General features: G+C 42.3%; 1 protein-coding gene across 1 annotated transcript in view; it reads right to left on the bottom strand.

Moving 5' to 3' along the window:
• Positions 1-6,059: 6,059 nt before the first annotated feature.
• GALNT13 (polypeptide N-acetylgalactosaminyltransferase 13) overlaps positions 6,060-25,884 on the bottom strand; it is a 408,240-nt gene continuing 388,415 nt past the window's right edge. The window contains exon 11 of the mRNA XM_030210028.1: positions 6,060-7,001. Coding sequence (XP_030065888.1) covers positions 6,861-7,001 — 141 coding nt within the window. The 3' untranslated portion in view covers positions 6,060-6,860. The remainder of the gene's footprint in view (positions 7,002-25,884) is intronic.

Here is a 25,884-nt window from a genome sequence, read left to right on the forward strand (position 1 = left end):
TCATCCCTATCCAGCAATTCCTCTCTCTCCCTGAGCCCTGTCCTCCCAATACATGCCCATCCATGCTCCTCTGTCACCTGCCCCCTCCATTCATCCCTATCCAGCAATTCCCCTCTCTGCCTGAGCCCTGTCCTGCAATCCATATCCATCCATGCCCATATGTCCCCTCCATTCATCCCTATCCAGCAATTTCCCTCTCTCCCTGAGCCCTGCCCCTCCCATCCATGCTCCTCTGTCACCCTCCATTCATCCCTTTCCAGCAATTCCCCTCTCTCCCTGAGCCCTGCCCTCCCATCCATGCTCCTCTGTCCCCTCCATTCATCCCTAATTCCCTATCCAGCAATTCCCCTCTCTCCCTGAGCCCTGCCCCTCCCATCCATGCTCCTCTGTCACCCTCCATTAATCCCTATCCAGCAATTCCCCTCTCTCCCTTCCATGACCCCCCCCTCGCATCCATGCTCCTCTCTCCCCTGTCCTCCCGCTCCCATCATCATGTCCCAGTTGGCCTGGCCCGCCCTCTTCACCTCCCCCCTTCGCATACATGCTCCTCTCTGCCCTGCCCTCCTGCTCCCATTGTTCAACTGCCCGCCCTCTTCTCTCCCCCCAACATCACTTTTCTTTTTTTTCTTTTTAAATTTACCTCCGTGGCGGTCCAGCAGCGCAGCGTCAGTGAAGGAGGCGGCGATCCCGACATCTAGCCTTCCCTTCGCTGTGTTCCGCCTTCTTCTGACGTCACGTCAGAAGAAGGTGGAACACAGCGAAGGGAAGGCTAGAGACGTCGGGAGCGCCACCTCCTTCACTGACGCTGTGCTGCTGGACCGCCACGGAGGTAAATTTAAAAAGAAAAAAAAAGAAAAGGGATGTTGGGGTGGGGGGGGGAGAAGAGGGCGGGCAGTTGAACAATGGGAGCGGGAGGGCGAGCGAGGTGAGCATGATGCGGTGGCGACCCCCAGAGGGAGGCGCCCCCCTGCCATGCGTACCCCGCTTACCGTGTTGGCACGGCCCTGATCTCCTGTTTCCAGCAGACATAAATCACCACTCGTCAAAGTGTCCCATTTTGCATCTTCATCAGGAGTGCTAATTGTGAATATTGTGACCAGGTTAAACAGAAGCACTTAGCGCCTCCTATTTTTTTCTCTATACCACCACCAAAATTCATCCTTTCCTTTCTGAACACACTACCAAAACCCTTATCCACACTCTTATCACCTTTTGCTTAGACTACTGCAACTTACTTCTCACAGGTCTCCCACTAAGCCATCTCTCTCCCTTTCAATCTGTTCAAAATTCTGCTGCACAATTTATATTCCACCAGTGTCTCTATGCTCATATTATCCCTCTCCTCAAGTCACTTCATTTGCTCCCTATCCATTTCCGCATACAATTCAAACTCCTCTTACAAGTGAATTCACTCTACAGTTCCTCAGTACCTCTCTACACTTAACCCTACACTCCTCTCTGGGAACTCTGTTGATCGGGTAAATCTGTCGTCTGTACCCTTCTCCTCTACTGCAAACTCCAGACTCTGTTCCTTTTATCTTGCTGCACCATATGCCTGGAATAGACTTCCTGAATCAGTGCCAAATATAGAATTCCCCCGTTACTAGCCACTGCTGAATGCATAACTTGTCTTGACTATCAGCTCAATTGAGTCCCCCAAATTTACTAAAATGAGTTTAAAAAATGCATTGAGCTAGGGGATTTCAATACTCTTAGATGTGTCTCTAAAATTAATGCTGCACAACAGACAAGAAGAAAACTAAACAGATATATTTTAATTCTACAAAAGTGTATAAATATTTTAATTTACAACAAATAATACCATTACACCACTTAGTAACTGGTACAAGATTTAAAAGTGTTCATTCTTCATCTAGTTCTTTAACAAATTAATTTTTGTTTGAAAAACACTGTATAATGTTTATTTTTTTTACATGATCCAGTATACACTAGTATTCTCTATTCAATGAACAGGAAAGGTAAGTACACATCCAGGTACATACAGTCAATTATTTTACATATACTTAGAATTTTTAAAAAAGCCATTCATACTAACTTCTGTCAACTCTTGACATGATGGTTGTAAGAAGTTATCCAATGTCATGAAACACACTGACACTGACGGTCAGGTAACCTAGGCACAACACATTGCTAGTATTCATTCAGCACCTTAAATATAAGTGTACATTTTGAAGCAATTCCTTGAACATAGTGTCATCATACCAGCTGTGTTAAGATACTGTCGAATACAGTGGATGCTTTATTAGGCATCAAATTCATACATTCAAATGCAGGAGACAAAGCTAAGCTCGTCATTCATAGAATTCAGAAAATGTGCAACTTTGGAGATACCTCAGATTTTATGTCTAATTGTTTTGAAATATTTTCATATCATTGAAGCAAATTCTTGTATGTGATTGTATGTTTTTAGGATTTTGTTTTCTTTTAGGTACAGTAAGCAGAATTAACATAGATCAGCTAATATAAAACAGCAGCAGGTTTTTTTGTGTAGAAAAACCTTTCAAAGTATAAGAGTTCATTAGAACTCTCAATGGATTCAGGTTTTCAATCAAATTAGCTTGATGGTTGATTCTTTGAATATACCTCATTATACTGTTTCTGTTATTTTTTCAAATATTCTCATTTATCATATCCAATTTTTCTTCTTATACCATTGGGTACCAAATTAAAGAGGCAGCATTTACATAAACAAAAAACTTGTTTAACATATAAAGGGGCATATCCATGTAAATAATGATTTTAGCAAAGCTGTTACATGGGTATTTCTAGAACACACAGGCTATCAGTGGAGCATGTTCCTGGTGTAGTGTGAGTGAACTTTCAAAGGAGATATATACTTCTCATTTTACAAGGGGAATACACATATATTTGAAAAATTTCCCCATTGGAATTTACCAGAATCATGTCTAAGCATGAATTAACTGGACCTGGAGTTTTGAGAAATGAGTGAGAGAATTATTTTCTCTCTCTCTCTGACCCTAAAAACCACCCACAAAATCCAAAAATGTGAGGTTTATAACTTAGCTCCTTAATTGGTTCCTCTTGTACATGTAGTTTTACAAAATCCACCACCTATATGTGTGCCACTGCTTACATATGTAGCATCTCAAGCAGGCCCCCAAAACAATTCAGTAGCAGCCACCTTGCTCCCCTCTCTTCCTCTCCTCTGCCCCCCGGATCTGGCAACATCCCCCTGTCTGAACCACCCCTTGCCACTCTACCTCAGCACCTATGCTGGTAGCAGCTATGATGCACATCCACTGCCTGCTGAGGACTTGCAGGCTTCCTTCTGCTGCGCCCAACCCTCGCTGATATCCATTCCTGTTTCCTCTTTGGCAGGATGCAGCAAAGAGAAGCTTTTAGGGATCTTGCCAGGCAGTTGTGACCTGGATTGGCCACTGTTGGAAACAAGACACTGCTGCCAATGAAGGTGATAAGGTAGAGCCGTTGGGGGGGGGGGATTGTTGGGCCATGGGTGGTGGCAAATGCTGGATCTGGGGAGGGGGGCAGAAGAGACGGACAGAGAAACATAACAGTCCTGGAAGGCCCACCCATTTTAACTCTGGGCCCACCCAAAATGATAGTCCTGGCTTCACCCCTGATTTCCCAAGTGACGCTGTTTTTTCATTTTTGTAAAATCGCTGTTCCCACTGTGCATATCAGTGTATTTATTTATTTATTTATTTATTTAATTATTAGGATTTATTTACTACCTTTTTGAAGGAATTCACTCAAGGCAGTGTACATCGAAAATAAGTCAAACATAAGCAATAGACATTTAAATCAGTAAAAATATTCAAACAACAATACATAGTATGGCATAATATGCTACATTTCAATGTCATCACAATACACAATAAAACATTTCCAGCATAGGGTGTAAGCAAAGATGGAACATATAGATAGATAAGATAGAGTAACAGGAGTAAGAAAATAAAGGTACTAATTTAAAGAAAGTTGTAAATGAGGGCAGAAAGGTGCTTGGATATTATCTTAACTAGATTATGGGGTGGAGCTTCCCAAAGTAGAGACAGTCTTGTGTTAAGCGAGCCATTTGTAAAATACCACGGAAATCCCAACTTGGACATCTCTTTTCTGACCTAGATATCATATACAAAATGGGGCTTCACAACATTATTAAACTGTTCAGAGAAGTAGTCTTGCTCCTACATTTTAAAGAATGGGTATGGGTATTCCTGAATCCTTCATTTGGGATACTGCAGGTTTGAAGCTCTAGCAAAGCAGAACCTGAAAGATTATTTCTAATGTGTGGAAATATCAATATCAACTAAAATGGAATTAACATTATCAGGCTTATTTTGGAAAGAGAAGGGCGCCCATCTTTCGACACAAATCGCAAGATGGGCGTCCTTCTCACAGGGTCACCCAAATCGGTATAATCTAAAGCCGATTTTGGGCATCCTCAACTGCTTTCCGTTGCGGGGACGACCAAAGTTCACGGGAATGTGTCAGTACTGTAGCGAAGGCGGGACTGGGGCGTGCCTAACACATGGGCGTCCTCGACCAATAATGGAAAAAAGAAGGGCATCCCTGATGAACACTTGGACGACTTTACTTGGTCCTTTTTTTCTTACGACCAAGCCATCAAAATGTGCCCTAAACGACCAGATGACCACTGGAGGGAATCAGGGATGACCTCCCCTCCCACCCCCTAAAAAGGTTTTTAAAAATATTTTTCCCAGCCTCTATGTCAGCCTCAGATATCATACCCAGCTTCTTGACAGCAGTATGCAGGTCCCAGGAGCAGTTTTAGTGGGTGCAGTGAACATCAGGCAGGCAGACCCAGGCCCATCCCCCCTACCTGTTACACTTGTGGAGGTAAATGTGAGCCCTTCAAAACCCACCACAAACCCACTGTACCCACATGTAGGTGCCCCCCTTCACCCATAAGGGCTATGGTAGTGGTGTACAGTTATGGGGAGTGGGTTTTGGGGGGTGTCTGGGGGGCTCAGTACACAAGGTAAGGGAGCTATGCACCTGGGAGCAATTTCTGAAGTCAACTGCAGTGCCCCCTAGGGTGCCTGGTTGGTGCCTTAGCATGTCAGGGGGACCAGTGCACTACGAATGCTGGGTCCTCCCATGACCAAAGGGCTTGCATTTGCTCGTTTCTGAGATGGGCGCCCTCGGTTTCCATTATCGCCAAAAATCAGGGACAACCATCTCTAAGGACGACCATCTCTAAGGTCGACCTAAATTTCGCGATTTGGGCGCCCCCGACTGTATTATCGAAACAAAAGATGGACAACCATCTTGTTTCGATAAGACAGGTTTCCCTGCCTCTTTGCCGGGATGTCCTGTGAGGACATCCTCAGGAAAACTTGGGCGCCCCTTTCGATGATGCCCCTCCATGTGGCCCTCTCTGAGAAAACAAGACTAAAGACACTAAACGTACATTTTCCCAGGGACAGCCGCATATTATGAGTAATACACAAGTACTGGTCAATATTCAGATGGAAGCAGTCAGTATTTGCTTAAATGCTGACTGCCATGGGCAGAATTAGGCCTGGATATTCATGACAGACCATGCTCAGGCACTGGCATTGGATATCCAGAGCCATGCTGGCATGTTCTGGCCACCAGATCTTATGTAGGTCCTGGCTGACTACCCTTCCCTAAAGTCCTAGACAGAATAAGCCACTTTTACGATCTGAAAAATTATAACCTTATAGTTTTTGTTAAGCTTTATGTTAGTTTTTCTATATGCAAAATATTCTTATCTGTTTGGTTCTTCTGCTTTTACAAACATGTACATTTCCTAGGTTCAATCATGAGAGAAGTAGGGGGTAGACCAAATGTGTATCCAAACAGCAGGTTTATTCTCACATGAAAAATATATCATACTACTTTTTTTATATATATACTCTTTAAAGATATGTTAGACTTTTATACTTTAGAATTTATTTTATATGTTTCTTATATTCTATTTTCACAATACTATAGTATATATGTTTTTTAAACTATTGTTTTTAATATTATTTTATTATGATTCAATGATACAAAATATTTATTTATATTATTTATGTTGTTTACACAGAGATAATTGACATTGACTCCTGAGACAGGTGCGGTTAGCGACAAAACACAGGACTGCGTCGTGTCTTTTGATTGATATATTTTTCATTTGAGAATAAACCTGCTATTTGGATACATATTTGGTCTACTCCCTACTTCTCTCCTTTTATACATTGTATGATTTGTGGTCAGGGGGCCACTTCTCTTTTTTGTTTTTTTGTTGTTGTTTTGTTCTAGATTCAATCATTTCATTTCTGCTGCCAGAAAACACTGGCAGCAGAAATGAACACTAAACTTATGGCTCATAATACTTTTTAATCTGATACGTCGAATACCGTTGATGCAAGAAAGGCAACTGATAATCCTACCAAATGCCTATCAATGTCAAGAACAAATATTCACAGAAGTTCATACAACAATTGCTGTATTTTATTGTAAGTCATTTCTATAAGGCTTTAGGTCACTTTTCAGCAGCTTTACCATAAATATCAGGGGTTAAACAGAACAGATAAAACATATTTTGCTGGCAATATTATTAACAGCTTTTTCTATGCCACACATAATATCTAGAGTGCTTACTGTGATTGTAAACCAGAGTAGATCTTGGAGAACCATATGCAGAATGCCACAAGAGGGAGGGAAAAAAATCCAGAACATTTTTGTGTCGTTCTATCTAGGTTGTAAAAGCTTCATTTCATGAAGAAAAAGAATGGAATGATATGTGTGTTAATTGCTGAAAATAATTGAAGATGAAGATCTCAAAACGTTACGTGGCCTGAGGTTATTTATTAAGTTTCTTCTGGCATTTAGGCACCCAACGTCATGTTGCGAAGTAACCACTGCTGAGAACGGCTTCCGATGCAGTCCCTCATGCTGGGAACCATTTTATCCTCTTCAGATGGTTCATCAAGACACTGATTGCTGTTTACATGCCGCAACATCAAATTCTGCAAAATAAACAACTACATTAAAAAGATGTTATTAAAAAGTATGAACTGAATTCTCTCAGGGGCGCTTTTCAAAAGTATGTCCACACATAAATCCCCTTTAAAACTGACCTGGACATATCTCGCACATGCAAAATATGTGGCACCAGTGAGTCAAAATTCAGCTGCTGCAGTCAGTGTTGCTTTTATTGACAGCTGCAGCAACCAAAAAAAAAAAATCTCCACAGATATTCAGTGCTGGTATCGGAATTGCAGTTGGCACTTAGGGAGTCTTTTACTAAAGATTAGATTGAGTGATCTGTAGCAGGGCCCATTTTATTCCTAGGGGCCCTGCTGCAGATAACTCGAGCTAATCTTTAGTAAAGACCCCCCCGAATATTCAGGTTGAGTGGTCAGTAGCACCACTAAGAGGTAAATTCAAGAAAGGTTGCCTATAATCAGGCACCAAACATTGGGGCGCTAACTTCCTTAGTCTATAACTGGGTGCCCAACTTTATGCTTAGCATGCAAAGTTGTGTGCGTAATTTATAGAATAAGGTCAGTTGAGCACACAACTGAATGTAATAACTGACTGTTAATTGGAGTCAACTGCCAATTAATTGGCTTATATTGGTATTAATTGGCAGTAATTGACATCAAGTAACAGTTCTGTTCAATATTCTGAAGTTGGGCATGCAATTTCTATCGTGCACCACTTCTAGGGGGCGTGGACATTGGAAGTGCATGAGTTCAGGACCATGCCTAGGAGTTATGCGTGCAGGTTATGAAATACTGGGGGTTACACACCTAACTGCCTTTGACATAGAATAAGTGCTCACGTCTAAAGTTAGGTGTGAAGCTGTGGACTTATGTTAGTATTCTATAATGGCGGTCTCACACGGAACTGCCGTTATAGAACTTGCACTTAGCATACATCATCTTGGCGCCCAACGTTTGGCACTCTTTTTGAATTTACCTCTTACTGTCAATTCTATAACAGGTGTATGCAGGTCCTGGAAACACCTTTGACCCACCCATGCCACTCGCTAATGCTCGCCCCCATGTAGTTGCATGCTATGGATTTTGTGCACACATTTTATACAATACCGACTAAGGTCAGTTGTATGCATAACTGTTAATTACACTAATCAGTGCCAATGGTTGCTAGTTAACATCAATTATCAGTTTATTATTATATTACGTTATGGGTGCACCTGACCATATTCTAGAACTTGATTCTGTAAATGGTGGCCAAATTTGGGCGCCGAAAAAAATAGGGCAAAATTGGGTGCCATTTATAGAACAGCACTTGGCACCAGGATCTGTGCCCAATTTTAGGTGCAATGTTTTACACCAACTAAAATATGGTGTAAATCTTTGCACCAAATTAGGCACAGATCGTCCATATTTTATAATACTGAATGCAAATTCTAGGAATGCCCATGATCTGCCCATGCCCTCTTTTTGGATGTGTGGAAAAAAGTTACACATGCATCTTTATAGAATCCTAACTAGGAGAATGCATGTGTAAATTCTAATTGCTGCCAATTAATGCCAAAAATTAATACCGAATTATTGGTACTAATTGGCTCATTACTCAATTAAATTGTGCTCACAAATTAGGCACACCCAAATTTGTGCACACAACTTTGAGGGGTAGTTCAGCATGCAAGTTTATAGAATTTGGGGACATATGGATAGCAACAATATTCATACCACTATTTATAATTTTTCTGGCTTAACTTTATCCAGGTAGTTATCCACATGGGGGGGGGTGGGGTTCTATATAAGGTGACTGGAAAATCCGCATGGTAATCGTTTTCACCTACGGGCATTCTATAAGATTTAGGCGCGGTTTATAGAATACGCTTAGCTGATAGCCCTGCGCCTAAAACTATGCGCATCTATTTACATCAATAAAAATGTGGGGTAAATCCCTGCTTGTAGATTTGTAGATTTAGGCGAACTGGGCCATATTCTATAACACTGAATGTGAATTTGGGAACACCCACTAAATGCCCATTTCTCCACCTATAACCATGCCCCTTTTTTGATGTGTGCATTAGAATTTAGGCACAGTGAGTTACAGCATACGTTTAGTGAGGTGTGTGCATGAATTCTAATTATTGCCTATCAGAGCACGCATTTTCATAGAATATGCTTGGATTTCGGGGCAGAATGCTAGATGCGCAATATAGAATCCAGGGGATAGCATCTGAGTATCACTGCTGATTGGATAATTGCCAGCTTCACCTTTGCTCCACCCATGCACCGCCCCAGCACTATCTGGACAGTACTGAGGCAGTTTGTAAAGATATTCAGCAGCACTGTCTAGATAGTGATGTTCAATATTATTTAGCCTATCCAAGTTCCACCTAGAACACACCCAGACCTTACCCCCTTGCCAGATATACATTTTTCAGTTTTAGATATTCTTATCCTGGTCTGTAAAACCAGGATTTGGACATCCATACAATATTTTTGCTGGCCCAAGAGTGCCTGAAAAACATTTTATGTTCAAGTTTTTGGCCTCGACTCAATGTGTGCAGTATACTTATGTGCGTGCTCCCTTTCTGACCTGCAATTTATTGAATCTATCCTTAGGATCTGGAAAATGGAGCAACAGAGTGTTTCTCAGTATTACAGTTTTTTCACCTTTTGGCAAACAGATTAACTCTTGCATATTTATTTATTAATTACATTTGTACCCCACGCTTTCCTACACATGGCAGGCTCAATGCGGCTTACATAGTAACAAGATAGTAATAAAATGGTGCTCTTCCATGGCACTGGCACCATTATCCAAGATGGTGCCTCTGCCTTCTAGCAGTGCTTGAAGGCAGAGGTGCCATCTTGGATCCTAGTATCATTCTAGGCAGCAGTGGAGAGGGACTGCTGGGATTATCTGCCATGTGAGTAAGTCCCTGTGGGTTGAGTAGGTGAGGGTAGGGCTTGAGGGTGCTGCAGCTCTTTGTTCTGGGGTGAAGTTCTATGTAGGGGGGATTAGAAGTCATGGGAGGTCAAGAGGGAGACTGGATATAAAGGAGGGGATCAGAAGGAAGATTGAGGTGGGAGCATCACCATGGAATATGGGGTTATGGGGGCTCTACATGCCCCGTGCAGTACACATAGGCAGTTTCTGTGCACGTTCCCTGCATGCACTACACAGGTTTTGCACTTACCCTGTTTTGAGTTTTGCAGTGAACACAGGGTTAGTGCAAACAGTTATTGACCCTTTCACCAAGGGTCCCCTGGACATTCCAGATAGCAGGTCTAACTCCCAACGTTGACCTTTATAGTCATGGACATTTCTTCCCCTTCCGCAGTGGGGAATAAGTATCCATATTTTTAGCCCATCCTAGTCCCGCCCGAAACACACCCAGACCTTACCCCCTTGCCAGGTGCACATTTTCAGTTTTAGATATTCCTATCCTGGTTTGTAAAATCAGGATTTGGACATCCATACAATATGGATGTCTAAGTGCCATTTTATGAATGTCTAAAACATGAATAGTGCTTCTCAAGTAAGCACCAAACCTACCAATCTATGTCCATAAAAATGATTTACATGTGTACAAAATTTGTAATGTACATATGGCCCTGTTTACTAAGCTGCACTGTAGGTGCGCAAACATTTAAAAAAAAAAAATCTTATTTATTGCAATTCAAACGCCCTTAGGATGAAACAACTCAATAGAAATTTGTACATTATACCATTTGATTTGCCTTATTTTCTAACATTTTGTCCGAACTAAACCCCTCCCCCCTCCACCACCCTCCCTTCCCCCCTCCCCTACCCCGGTATCCCCCGCTAATGCTAGAGACATCCATAGGAATATAATGGGTGTCTCTATCGTTAGTATGTGCTAATTTTTAGCGCATGCTAAAAAGTTAACGCATCTACAGCGCGACTTAGTAAATAGGACCCATAGATTTTTTAAAAAAAATTACAATGATAGTGTGAAACAGACTGAAAAAATTGCCCCAAATCAGGAAAAATTAGGTGAAATCCAAAAATGAACCAATTTTTTTTGGCTGAGTACATCCTTACTAGAAGAGAAACACAAACTGAGTTTGCTAATTGTATGCACGCAGGGCCGTGCCAAGGGTCTGTGGCGCACCCCTGCAAGGGATCGGGTGCCGCTGCCCCCCGCAGGCGATTGGGTGCCGCCCCCCCCCGTGTAGATGATCGCTGTCCTCTCTCCCCTGCCCTCCCGCTCCCATGTCCCAACTGCCCGCCCTCTACTCCCCTCAGCAAAATCTCTTTTAATTTTACCTCCGTCCGGTTGGCAGGACAGCGAATGGCGCAGCGTCAGTGAAGGAGGCGGCGCTCCCGACATCTCTACTGGTCTTCCCTTCGCTCAATGTCCCGCCTTCTTCTGACGTCATTTCACTGATGCTGCGCCGTTCGCTGCCCTGCCAGCCGGACAGAAGTAAATTTAAAAGAGATTTTGTTGGGGGGAGAAGAGGGCGGGCAGTTGGGACATGGGAGCGGGAGGGCGAGGCAAGCATGGTGCGGAGGGGCGCCCCCCCAGAGGACGGCGCCCCCCTGCCATGCTTACCTCGCTTACCGCGTTGGCACGGCCCTGTATGCACACATCTAGGACATGTATTCTTTATATTTTAGCTCTGTTTTTCTGTTCAACTAAGCTAAAATACTAATTTATTAACTTTTGTTTAACATTTATATTACCTGCATCAGGGGTTATCTTAAAACAGTCCTCTTTGATGAGAAAGCAAATTGCCTTAACAAGGCATTAAAACAGTAGTAGCCCAATAAGGGCATCTTTTACTAGGGCGTGCTCACCATTTTAGCGTGTGCTAAAATTATGGGCGTGCTAAACGCCAGTGCATTCTTATGGATGTCACTAACGTTTAGTGTGCCCACAATTTTAGTGAGCGCGCCTTAGTAAAAAAATGCCCTAAGTTTCTTTTTGCAGCAATACAGTACCTGCTAGAATGGGTCCTCTTTCCAATGGTGCACTAATCAAAGAGGAGTGTTTTAGGACGGCCCATGATGCAGGCATTCTGCCGGGTTTCTCATTAAAGCTTTGATGTCCATTCATTCCTGAGGGGCCTTGGTGCTTCATTTGGCTTGCATGCGCCTTTGTGCTGTGGATTTCCTCGTTTTTGTCTTCTTAACATTTATATTACTCCATAAATTATTGCCAATTTTGCACACAATTCATGAGAATAATGGAACATACACAGGCATATGCCAAAATTCCACCCGAGTACTATTCTGTAAGAACACACCTATCTTTCATATCGCATATTTTACTGAAAGCTGTACACGTAGGTGGAGCCTGGGCAGAACTATAAGGCAGAGTTTCCCAAGTCAGTCCTGGAGTATTCCCTTTAGGATATCCATAATGAATATGCACAAGGTTTATTTGCATACACTGCCTCCATTGTATGCAAATCTCTTTTATGCATTTTCATTGTGGATATCCTGAAAACCTGTCTAGCAAGGTGGTACTCCAGGACCGACTTGGGAAACACTGCTATAAGGTATGCACACATTCCTGGAACTTAAGGGGCCCTTTTACTAAGCTGCGTAAGCATTTATGTGTGCCCAACATGTGCCAAAATGGAGTTACCACACAGCTACCACGTGGCTCTTGCGGTAATTTGATTTTTGGCACGCATCCAATATGCAATCCGAAAAATAATTTTCGGACATGTGCCAAGTAGCATTTGATATGCGTAGGTCATTACTACCCGGTTACCGCGTGAGTTTTTACCTCTAGGTCAATGGCTGGCAAAAAAATTTTTAAAGGCCTTTTTTACAGGCGCACTGAAAAATGGATCGGTGTGCACCTAAAACCTGCGCCTACACTACAGCATATCTTAGTAAAAGGATCACTAACTATACATACTCCAGCTATATGGCGCATATGTTTCTTTGTAAAATAGGTTCCTATCAGGTGCCCGATTATAGAATTACTTCTATTATAATGTAATGAATAGTGCATAACAACTCTTCAAGCATAACCCCTTCAATTCCATCTGTATTTTTCATATTATTTCCAAGCAGGTTATTTTCACTTTTGAAACACAATATGTTTCAAAAACAGGACTTCGATGATCACCAACACTAGGAACCAGATTTATGGAATAGGCAAAGGAAGGAATTGCTGGTGCCAAAAAAATTAAAATCTTTGTGGTTTCCTAAACATGTTAATAAACCTGTTAGAGAGTGGATCTGCATTTAAGCATGTACATCAGTACAAGATAAGATATACTACAACAGACAAATCTAATCCATATTCTCCATTTTGTGGCAGACACATTTGCTTAATGCCTTTGTAGCAAGGTGAGAATAATTTTCCATTGGCAAGCGATGCCTATTAAAATAATGTAGAGTCATTAAGTGCTATAATAAAACTGAGGTCTCAAAAAGTGACTAGGTCTAGACAAACATAATAAGACCATTATTTACCAAGGCAAATTTGGGTAAGTTAATCAGATAACTTATCTGGTTAACCTTAACTGGGAAATTCATAAAAGATGTAGCAACCCCCTCGTGTAATGGGGATGAGGGTCACCCTGGAGGCAGGTATATAATCAGTTTATAGTGTTTATGTCTAAAATGCACAGCAACACTTCTCACTCTCAATCTCACAGCACACAGACTATTGAAGGTTCCCCTCCAGTAAGCAAGCTCACTGTAGTAAGTAATAAAAAATCAGACACTGAAAAACAGCAAAAGGCAAAAAGAATACTGGATACCAGAGTGGCTTTTAGAAAAAAAAAAGCCCCTTTAATGGACACTCTAGTATTTAACAAGTATATATAGTTTATAATATAAGAATGATGAAATGTAAAGGGCAAATTGTCCATAGAATTAGGGTAAATTGGCTGCAACATTGATCATAACACTTCATCAAAGAAACATTAAAAGGTCTCCTTGGTGGAACTTCATTCACTTTCAACTCCAGCATCTTTCATATGTCTAACAACAGCAAAGTTGGTAAGCCAGACTCCTCACTTCTAAGTGAGAGTGTATCAAAATATCTTTTAGATGGTTAGAGATGTTGGATTATTCAGCCTCTGGTATCTTTCTCTATCTCTCTTTCAGTTGGGTGGTAATAGGGTAACTGGGCTTTTATCCCAATGGTGTTTGTTGTTCATTCTCCTTTAGATGTTATTGTGCTCCATAAGTGCTGAAAACCTGCCTTGTGAACAGGCTAAGGATAAGCCCCTGTGTAGGTGAATTATTTCTAGGAAGTTGGCATTCACGGATTCCACTGCTTCCAGCCTTCAATCCCTTCCCCGATTGGGATCTACAGATGTCAGCTGCTTCACCCTTTCTTCTTCTCTGACTAAGGTTTAGTATCTAGTCTTCCCATGACCAGACCTTCTGTCTTAGGACACTGGGCCTGATATTCAAAGTAAATTAAGCAGCAGAGTCACTTAGGCTGTTAAATATTGAATATCGTACTTAACTGCATATGAAATAGCCAGTCACATAAACCCAGATATTCAACGGCAGTGCCCAGACATGGCCCGCCATTGAATGTCAGAACATAAAGCTGGCAGCATCTTTAAAAAACGCTCACCACTACCAGCTGAATATTTACCCCCGTAACTTAAAATCATCTCTGCTCCAGTCTTTGCCCAGGCAGCGGCTGAGAGAGAGAGAGCGTTCGCAGTAGCATTCTTTCCTGTCCCGAAGAGGTACTCCCATGCAGCCCCTACCTCACAGTGACTGCAGGGGAGGGCTGAAAAAAATATTGATGACCTGTGGGTGCAGGCAGGGAGGGAGCTGTAAAAAAAAAAAAATTTAAGTGGATGCTGTGGGTATGCATGTGTGTGGGTGGGTGGAGGGGTTGTAAAAAAAAGTGGATGCTGTGGGATGGAGGTAGGGAGGCTGTAAAAAAAGGGTGGAAGCTATGTGTGTTGGTAGGTGTGGGCTGTGTGGAAGGAGGGGGCTGTAAATAAAGGTGGATATTATGTGTGTGTGTGTTTGTGGGAGGGAGAGAGCTGTAAAGGTGGGTGCTATGTGTGGGTGCAGGGAGGAGGCTGGGAAAAATATGGATGCTATGGGTGCTTGGAGGGGCTGGGAAAATATAGATGGTATCTATATATGGGGGGGCTGTAATATTGGTCAAATTATGACAAAATTGCAAAATTTGCAAATTTTGTGCACAGAATTTTGCAGAATTTGCAATTTTTGTGTACAGAATTTTGAAATGTTTTGCATAGAATTTTGACTTTTTGGGTGCAGAATTCTGGCAGGAGTAATAGTATACACATAAAAAATATGCATTCTCAGAAATGATAATGCCAAGGTACATGTAGCCATAATACAAGAGCATAAATAAGAACACTCATCTAATCCAGTGATTCTCAACCCTGTCCTGCGGGGTCACACCTAGCGAGTCGAATTTTCAGTATTACCAGAATGAAAACCTGACTGGTTAGGTCTGCTTCCAGGACAGAGTTGAGAAGCACTGATTTAAGCATAAAAAAAGACAGAGAGAGAAATTCAAGGAATATATCACATATAACAAGTACATAATATAGTCTTCAAAACTCCTAGTACAATGTTATTTAGAATGTATTTCCACACTGAGAATTTTTCTACTAGCTTGCAGGAAAACAGCTAATTGAGATAGTCTTTCCTTAATTGCTAATACATATTCACAGAAATTTTAACAACTATTATATCTCTAAGGTAAACGGCTAAAGAGTGCTAAAGAAATTCTTTTCACATAATTTGAGGGGGTCTTTTACTAAAGTTAGCTCAAGTTATCTGCAGCAGGGCCCAAAGGAATAAAATAGGCCCTGCTGCAGATAACTCGAACATCCATCCCATTGGTAGTCAAACTGATGGAAGGCTTGGTAACCAAACAAATTAATGACTACTTAGACAAATTCACAATACTACACGAATCACAATCAGGATTCCGTTCCTTACACAGCACCGAAACAGTACTACTTAACCTCTTAACTAAATTCAAGCAGGAAATAGCAATAGGTAAAAGCATACTTCTACTACAGTTTGACATGTCCAGTGCATTCGACATGGTCAATCACAACATACTACTAAGATTCCTTGACTACTTTGGAAACAGCGGAAACATACCACAAGAACCTACCAAGTGAAAGATAGTACAAACATATCATCACCTTGGCAACCAGTCTGCAGAGTACCGCAAGGATCCCCACTATCACCAATCCTTTTCAATCTCATGATGACCCCACTAGCCAAATCCTTAGCCAACCAAGGCCTCAACCCATTTATATATGCAGACAACGTCACTATATATATCCCCTACAAACACGACCTGGCAGAAATCTCCAATAAAATCAAGCTCAGTTTAAACATCATGGACGCATGGGCAAACACATTCCAACTAAAACTCAACACAGAAAAAACACAATGTCTAACAATCTCATCACAATATAACACATACAAACCCACAAATATTAACATCCCAGGCCACACCCTTCCTATTGCAGACAATCTGAAAATCCTCGGAGTAATAATTGACGGGAATCTCTCACTAGAGAATCAAGCAAATTCCACCATAAAAAAAAATGTTCCACTCAATGTAGAAACTCAAGCATGTGAAACCATTCTTCCCTAGGGAAATATTTTTAAATTTGATACAAACAATGGTACTGAGCCATACAGACTACTGCAACGGAATCTACGCGGGCTGTAAAGAACAAATCATAAAGAAACTCCAGACCGCTCAAAACACAGCAGCCAGGCTTATATTTGGAAAATCAGGTTTTGAAAGTGCCAAACCCCTCCGAGAAAAACTTCACTGGCTCCCAATCAAAGAATGTATTGCTTTCAAAATCTGCTCCATGACCCATAAAATCATCTATGGCGAAGCCCCAGGATACATGAAAGACCTCATAGACCTCCCAACCAGAAACACAACAAGAACATAAGAACCAGAAAGCCTGCTACACAACAACACCAAGACTTTAATGGACTCACCCCTATCTCCCTCTTCACACTTAATGTTTCCCAATTCATTTACCGAATGTGAACCATACCCTACCACAATCACAACTTGTACTTGAGCACACTATGTATTTGTTCAGACCGGAACCGGCGGCCGCCGCTACAGCACCACGTAAGCCACATTGAGCCTGCAAATAGGTGGGAAAATGTGGGATACAAATGCAACAAATAAAATAAATAAATAAATAAAAGACCCCCTTGAGTTAGAAGAGCTAGGCAAGTGAAGACATTTAAGTCTGTGAACTATTCCATTCCATAAAGAACATTAATCCCTGCTCGGTTACAATACATAAGAAGTCATCAAGGTGGTGGCTTCAATATATCAGTGCAGCATGACACCACAGTGTACCCTCCCCAGACAGGGGAGCATGGTGAAGGCTCTTAATGTGACTCTGTTACAGTGTGAGATAATGAAGGATGGGTTGGCCTGCTAATCACTGGACAGGGTGTGTTCTCCTTTAATGTTTTTGCCGGGCAGGATGAGACCCAGGCATGGAGGGATCTGGAATGCAGCAGTAGTTTAAGAATCCCAGAACTCAGTTTAGAAGGCTCCCGTCTGCCCTAGGATTGGATTAAGAAGGTACAGCCCATCTCCATCCATGGAAATCCTAAAACTGAGCTGCACGGGATCTGTCACATTGATGTGTCCCAGTCCAGAGAAGATTTATGAACTTTTTTTCTGATGACAAAGAGAGTATATTCCCCCCCCCCCCCCCTCTTTGATATTTCCAATTAGGAGATATTTTGCTAGAGGAGTTTTGGGGTTAGTACACTTGTTGAGTGCAAGAAATACTTAGGATACTAAAGCTTAGGAGTTTAGTATTTTGCATATTTATTAAATTATTTACCAGTCTTATAGACTGTTTATCCTTAAAAGCCTGCAAGTTGAGGGATGGGGGATGTCATTTAGTAACAGTGCATGCTAGTTGTAAATGATCTTGTCCATATTTTGTTTTAAATATTGAATGCATGAATTGCATCAGAGAGAGAGTCATCAAGCAAGGCTTTTCTCGTAGGTCACATTTATAAAAAAAAAATCTTGCGTCTTTGACTTGGAACGAATTCCTACTTGATATTGTGAGACACACATTCTGATATCTTTCTCCAATTAAAATTGACATGCATAGACAATATTAATCAAAGAAACTTGTGTATTAAATAATCCCATTCATGGCATTTGTTCTGCTTCATCTGTGTGTTTGTAAGTGATGCTATTATGCACTGTACAATACCACAAATTGCAAACAAGCCGAGAAGTGTCTATTACTGTTTACATCTGCTGCTCCCTCTTCGCCAGGATGTAATTTCTCATTAGGATACTATGTAATTGCCCTTTTCAATTATGTTTTGGAAACTTCTCCCTCTCGTTTTATTTCTTCGTGCTATCACGAGAGAGGGTTGCTTTTGTTTTATCAACAATCAATTATAGTGGTTAGTATAAAAGGCGTACATAGCAGTTCGCGTTGTCTCTTAAACGGCCAGCCCATCTATGTTTACTCAAAGGCAGGCTAGAGGTTGATTATGCAAAGAGGGCACACAAAATATGAATCAGCATCCTAAGGAGGACTATTTAGAAAAGCATTTATCCTGGTAAATAACAATTTACTTGAGTCAACTGCCTGTCTGAACACTGCTCTTTCTAAACCCATTTTAAAATATGTCAGTGACTCTATGGTGTATAGCTTAGTTGCAGGTAGGATGCATGCATAGGCAGACTAGGCCCCAGAGTCAAGACATGCCCAATCTCTTCATGAGAATGACACATTTTGACAGATGTAGGAGACATGGAGGGACATTTTTGGAAAAAAACGTCCATGTCAAAACTGGGATGTCCTACTCCAAAAAAATGTCCATTTACAAATAGGAAAAATGTCCAGATTTCCTATTTCAAAATACATGATGATATCCTTACGCTGGAGATGTCCATTCTGAACAACCATTTTTTAAATTGAAACATTTAAATTATAAATACGGGGGGAGGAGGAAGCGCAGGGATGTCTATCTGGCAGCATTCTTATGAAAATGGCCACAGAGACATCCTTGCACAACAGAGAAGTAGCCTAGTGGTAAGTGCAGTACTACTACTACTATTTAGCATTTCTATAGCGCTACAAGGCGTACGCAGTGCTGCACAAACATAGAAGAAAGACAGTCCCTGCTCAAAGATTGTAAACCAAGGGATACAGGTTTAAACCCCACTGTAACTTTTTTTTTTTTTGTAAATGTGATCCCTCCAGGAACAGAAAAATACCTATTGTACTTCAATGCACACCACTACAATAGCCTTCAGGCATGCAGGTGGCTTATATGTTTAGGTACAGTAGGTATTTTCCTGTTCCTGGAGGAAACTGCAGAAAAAAAAATAAAGAGACTCTCTACTAAATTAAGGCAGAGGGGCATAACATTGGCTTAGCAGCCCAAAAAGAAAATGTAATGGGTTTCGGGAAGGAATTTTAATAGACAGGGTAAGATGAGGGTTAAAAGGAAAAAAAGGGAATGTTGCAAGGAGAATTGTGTGAGTGAAAGAAATAGGGTAAAGGGGGGGGGGGGAGGAAATGTTACGGGAAAGGCGATTGGCTGATGAGGGTATAGAAGCAGGACTGTGATGTTAGGAAGGAAGTTATATTCGAGTGGAGGAGTGGCCTAGTGGTTAGGGTGGTGGACTTTGGTCCTGGGGAACTGAGGAACTGAGTTTGATTCCCACTTCAGGCACAGGCAGCTCCTTGTGACTCTGGGCAAGTCACTTAACCCTCCATTGCCCCATGTAAGCCGCATTGAGCCTGCCATGAGTGGGAAAGCGCGGGGTACAAATGTAACAAAAAAAAAAAGTATGCAGGTTGTTTGTGAAGGAAAAGAAGGGTGGTGGGAGGGTGGTTGCTGGAGTTTTTGTGTGGAGAAAAGTTTTAAATTAAAAGAAATAAAGTATGACCTTTCGTGGGTTTGGTGGTGGTTCTTGCAGAGATAGTCTAGTGGGGTGGTGTCTGTGTGTTGGTCAGCAGTCCGTGGTCTGGTGAGCTGGTAGTGAAATTTACTGCAGGCGAACAGGTCTTTGAGGAGAATTGAATTGAGGTAGTATGCGGAGGTCTGCAGGGTATTGCAAAGAGCTTCCATGAAGACTTGAGGGACGGGGCAATTGAATTAAAGAGGCAAGCAGTAGGGTATGAGAGCCATTGAAGAAGTGCTTCATGGAAGGTGATAATTAAGACAGCTGGTTCTAGGTTTCATTTAAATGGACAGTGCATATTTATTTATTTTGAAATTTGATGGGGCTTGTCTGTGTAGGGTTATGAGAAAAAGGGGAGGTTTGTGGGAAAAGTTTGAGTTATGGCTCTAAAGAAATTTGCAGGGGGCAATGTGGATAGGAAAGGTAAAAAGCAGTGGTTGTGGGAAAGGAAAAAGCAGAGGTGGTGGGAAAGGAAAAGGAAGCCCCTAGGATATCTGATAAGAGGAGAGGTGGTGGCGAGAAAGCACAGAACAAAGAGCAAGGCTTAAAAGCTGGTAAAGGAAGAAAGAAGTTTCTATGGGTGGGGATTAGTTGTAGGAGTCAAGTGTGTGAAAATATGGTTGCTGGTCTTTCTAAGGTAGTTGATACTTTGGTTACTAGAAGACATTGACAGGATCGTGAGGCAACCCAGAGAGAGGCCAGTCGGATGGAAGAGGTCAAGAGGACAGAGTTACACCATCTGTTAATGTTGGTGAATGTGCAAAAGAATGGGATAATTTATGGATGAAATGGGAGGCAGGTAGGAGTTATGTTGAGTGGGGCTGATGCAGAACCTGAGAGGAGTGGGCAGATACAGGGTGAGAGGAGTCTTGGCGAAGTCTGTGATAGAAAATTCTTGTCATGTTTCAAATATGTGGTAAAATGTTTGGATGTGGAGAACAAGCAGCATAGAGAGTCCTCTGGATCTGCTTCATCCTCAGATGATGTTGAGAGAAAGAATATAGTAGGTGTTAGTGCTGTGCTTGCTGGGTCTGAGAGAGGTTGTGGTGGGTCTCAGGTATCTCATCAAGGTTATACATTATGTGAAATTGCACTGCTGGATTGTGTCATTTCGTAAAAATGGCGTCAATATATTTTGCGAGGGAAGTATGTTGATTTGTTTGCTTTATTGGCAAGAGATAAATAAGAGGTTTCTAGGAAGAAGCATGAGAGTAAGGAGAAGAGTAAGAAAAGGAAAAACAGAGTACCTAAAACCATTTTTAATTGGTTGTTAGGTTTTTCACCTTTATTCTAGTGTGATTGGGGAGGCTAAGCAAGCACTGTATCTAGGCCTTTTGCAATAATCGGATGATATTTTACAGGCTTATAAATTGTATGGAGGACAGGCCTGGTTAAATTATGATAAGCAGTTCCGGAAGGGCCTGGCAAGAGATAAGTCAGATGTGTGGGGGTATCATGATGTTGATGTATGGCTTGCAGAAATGACCCCGGTTAGAAATCAGATTTTTTTCAGGGTGTACCTACACAGGTTTTTATTCAGATGCAGGGGGGTCAAAACGTGGAGGATCAGTTTGGAGAAGCTTTAGCTTGGGTCCAAGGGGGTGGAATGGGACAAGGAAGTGGAACTGGGTGGCCAAAATGGGGAACAGCAAATAGAGTTTGTTTTCAATTTAATGCAGGAAAATGTGATAGAGCCTTGTGCCATTTTCCCCATCGATGCAGTCAATGTCAAGGATCCCATCCCGTGTTTAGATGCGGTTTGCCTGGTTCAGGAGGCAAAGGACAAGGAGGTCATGGAGGATTGTTGGGATCCTCAGGATTTTAAGTGTAAATCACCGTCGATCGGCAAGTCACCACAGAATCTGAGCGGGGAGGACGTGGTGTCCCGGGAGATCCAAGGAGAAGTGACTTTGGCGACCGTTTGGAAAGCAGTGCAAGCCCTGACGGTAGCTGTGAATAAGTCTACAAGTGAATTCACTACAATTGTGAATAAACTAGAAAAAATTGATAAATCATTGGAGAAAGTAAAACACGACTCAATTAATCAAGCTCAACAAATGCATTTAGAAATAAATGAAATAAAATCTTCTGTTGAAACTCTGATGAAGGACAAATTAATGATTCACCGGAAAATTGAACTGATGGAAAATCAAAATCGACGGTTACATTTGAGGGTCTTGAACTTTCATATTTCGACTATGATAAAACCAAATGAGTTGTTTAAACTGTACCTTCAGGAAGTATTACAGATACCATCTTCGAATATGCCTCCGTGTAATAAGATTTATTATTTACCTCTTTAAAAAGGTCTGGATGCTGAAAAAATGAAGGTACAGGAAAATGTTCAAGAGCCCCTTGATCTGACTGCATTTCTTGAAGATTCAAATACAGAAATAATAAACCGTGGGACATTATTAGTTCAATTTGTTTTTGAACAAGACTTGAATCAGGTTTTGAAATTGTTCTTCAAACATGCCTCTAAATTATTTCATGGTCAAAAAATTTGGATCTATCCAGATGTTGCGAAGGCAACTCAGGAAAGAAGGAAACAATTCTTGGACTTAAGAAATGAAATGAGAGCTTTGGGAGCCTCATTTATGTTGGCTTATCCATGCAAGTGTAGGATTAACTTTTAAGGGAATAAATATATCTTCTTTGACCCTACTCAGCTACGAACATTTTTGGAGGTGAAAAAACTAAACGGCCGTTCAAAGGAAACATCTGATATCAGCTAAATACATAATGCTGTGGGATGGTTAAGCCGATTTAGTCTTAATTATTGTGGTTAAGAGTTATCTCCTTAATTTTCTACTGCCCCCTTTCAGTTTTATAGAGGTCTAAGGAAGAATGATAAGATTATTTATCTTTGTGATAGTTATTGTTTACCTTAGAATCAAACATATAAACGGCGAGTGACCGAACTCACTCGCAAATGCGCAGTAGAGACTTCCCTCTCTGTCCCGCCCCCCGCATCAATACGTGATGACGGGGGCGGGACAGAGAGGGAAACTGCGCTCCCCCCCCGAGGTCGCCGCCACCGGTAACCCCCCCCCCCCGAGTCACCGCCGCCGCCACCCCTCCACCCGGCCCTCTGATCGCAATTAATTCAACTTACATCGCCGCAGCACGCAGATCAGCTGAGCTCCGGTCGGCCTTCCTTCCCTGCCTGTGTCCCGCCCTCGCCGACGGTACGTCACACAAGGGCGGGACACAGGCAGAGAAGGAAGGCCAGCCCGACAGGAGCTCAGCTGATCTGTGTGCTGCAGCGATGTAAGTTGAATTAATAGCGAACAGAGGGTCTGGGCCGGGTGGAGGGGTGGCGGCGACTCCGGGGGGGGGGGGGGGGTACCGGTAGCGGCGACCTCGGGGGGGGGGAGGGGGCAGCGGCGACCTCAGGGGAGGCCTTGGAAAACCTAATAGTAGCCCGTTTTAACGGGCTCAACGGCTAGTTATATATAATGGAAGTGTTTCTTTCTGTGTTTCTTTACAATTGTGTATAACTTGTAATTATAAAATTAATAAAATAAATCATTAACTTAAGTGTAAATCACCATCCCCGATACAATTGCAGCAACTGAACATGGCGAAGACCGAACTTCTTGTCTTCCCACCCAAACCCACTTCTCCTCTCCCTCCACTCTCTATCTCAGTTGATAACACCCTCATCGTCCCCGTCTCATCTGCCCGCAACCTCGGTGTCATCTTTGACTCCTCCCTCTCCTTCTCTGTGCATATCCAGCAGATAGCCAAGACCTGTCACTTCTTCCTCTATAACATTAGCAAAATTCGCCCTTTCCTCTCTGAGCACACCACCCGAACTCTCATCCACTCTCTCATTACCTCTCACCTTGACTACTGCAACCTACTCCTCACTGGCCTCCCACTCAGCTATCTATCCCCCCTTCAGTCCATTCAGAACTCTGCTGCACGTCTTATCTTCCGCCTGGACAGATATACTCATATCACTCCTCTCCTCAAGTCACTTCACTGGCTTCCGATCAGGTACCGCATACAGTTCAAGCTTCTCCTACTAACCTACAAATGCACTCGATCTACAGCCCCTCCTTACCTCTCTACCCTCATCTCCCCTTACATTCCTACCCGTAACCTCCGCTCTCAAGACAAATCCCTCCTTTCAGTACCCTTCTCCACCACCGCCAACTCCAGGCTCCACCCTTTCTGCCTCGCCTCACCCCATGCGTGGAACAAACTCCCTGAGCCCATATGCCAGGCCCCCTCCCTGCCCATCTTCAAATCATTGCTCAAAGCCCACCTCTTCAATGTCGCCTTCGGCACCTAACCACCACACCTCTACTCAAGAAATCTAGACTGCATCAACTTGACATTTCGTCCTTTAGATTGTAAGCTCCTCTGAGCAGGAACTGTCCTTCTTTGTTGATTTGTACAGCGCTGCGTAACCCTAGTAGCGCTCTAGAAATGTTAAATGTAGTAGTAGTAGTAGTAACTAGGCAATTGGTTGCAGAGTTACCGTGACACAGAGGCAGCGGATTTGTGGATTTGTTTATGGTTTTACTATACCATGTGAAGATCCAACTTTAGTTCATGATTGTAAAAATGCCAGTTCAGTAAATCATTATCAATGTCATTTATAGATACAGCTGGGGCATATAGTGGAACCTTTTAAAGACCCTCCTTACGAGAACTTAGTGATATCTTCTTTGGGTATTATACCTTTAAAAAGCCTGGCCATTATAGATCAGGCTTGTCCAACCTTCTTCTGTTGGGGGTCACATTTTATATTTTGTAATACAGTATTTGGGGAGCCAAAACACACACTGTCGTATTTTGATACATGTTTCGTCAAATAGTGGCACAATAGGATGGTGCGTGATCCCCTCCCCATTTTTCACCTATCTCACTCTTGCTCATATACCCCCCACAGCCTTCACCCAGTCTTTCTCACTCATTAACCCCCCCCCCCCCCCACAGCCTTCACTCAGTCTCTCTCACTCATGTAACCACCCCCTCTCCCCAGCTTTCACCCAGTTTTTTTTCCCTCACCTGGCTTCAGCTACAGAAAAAAATTTGAAATTGCGAGAACAACACAAACTTCTGGCACTGTGCGGCTCATGTTTACACAGAGACGAGATGTGGTGGGGAAGCAGGAATTCCACTGTAAGCACCATATGAATCAACAAGCTTCCAAAGGCCAGAAAAAAAGCAGTTGGTGGGCTGGGTTCTGGTCCGCCGGCTGTAGGTTGGACATGCCTGTTATAGATTTAATACATAATTTATCCTATCCATTGGACAATAATGTAAATGCAATTAATTGATCCTAATTTATGATGTACAGTTCAAATCATATCATTTGATAGAGCAGTAGATATGCTGTGGGCTATGTGACCTGGAGCAGTTATAGCAAAGTCTGACATTGAATCAGCATTCAGGCTGTTGATGGGCATCTGGAGTAGAAAATGACATTGAGACAAAGTTTGTTCCCAACCCCGTAGGTTCTGTCTCCGTTCCCACCCCTTGGGTTCTGTCTCCATCCCCACCCCATCCCAGCGGACCCTGTCTCCATCCCTCCAGGTTCTGTCCCCTTACCTGCCCCATCCTCATAGTCTCTGTCCTCATCTGCAGAAGCTTCGAACACTTATGATTTTATATTTAAATCTTTTTATTAAAGCATAAGTATCCGTAGTGGTATTTTCAACGAGATGTGCCAAAATGGGAGGGTCATGAGAAACATGATTACAGGAAGCTATGTAAGTGACCCATTAAGAAAAGATATTTTCCCCCTTTATCTTACATAACCCAACTCTTGTTTTCCTAGCATAAATTGGGGGCTTTATTAATCTGAGGCTGAGAATTTGTTTATATGCGGGACAAACAAGGGGTCCTACATGCAAATAACTTATACACTTCAGTTTGTTGTCATTCTGTTCCACTTTACAGCTGATTTCATTATACTGGCCTGCAGTTTGTATGCTATATGAGGAGCAGCACATTGAAGC

Source organism: Microcaecilia unicolor, chromosome 7, assembly GCF_901765095.1.
Source record: "Microcaecilia unicolor chromosome 7, aMicUni1.1, whole genome shotgun sequence".
Classification (NCBI taxonomy): Eukaryota; Metazoa; Chordata; class Amphibia; order Gymnophiona; family Siphonopidae; genus Microcaecilia; species Microcaecilia unicolor.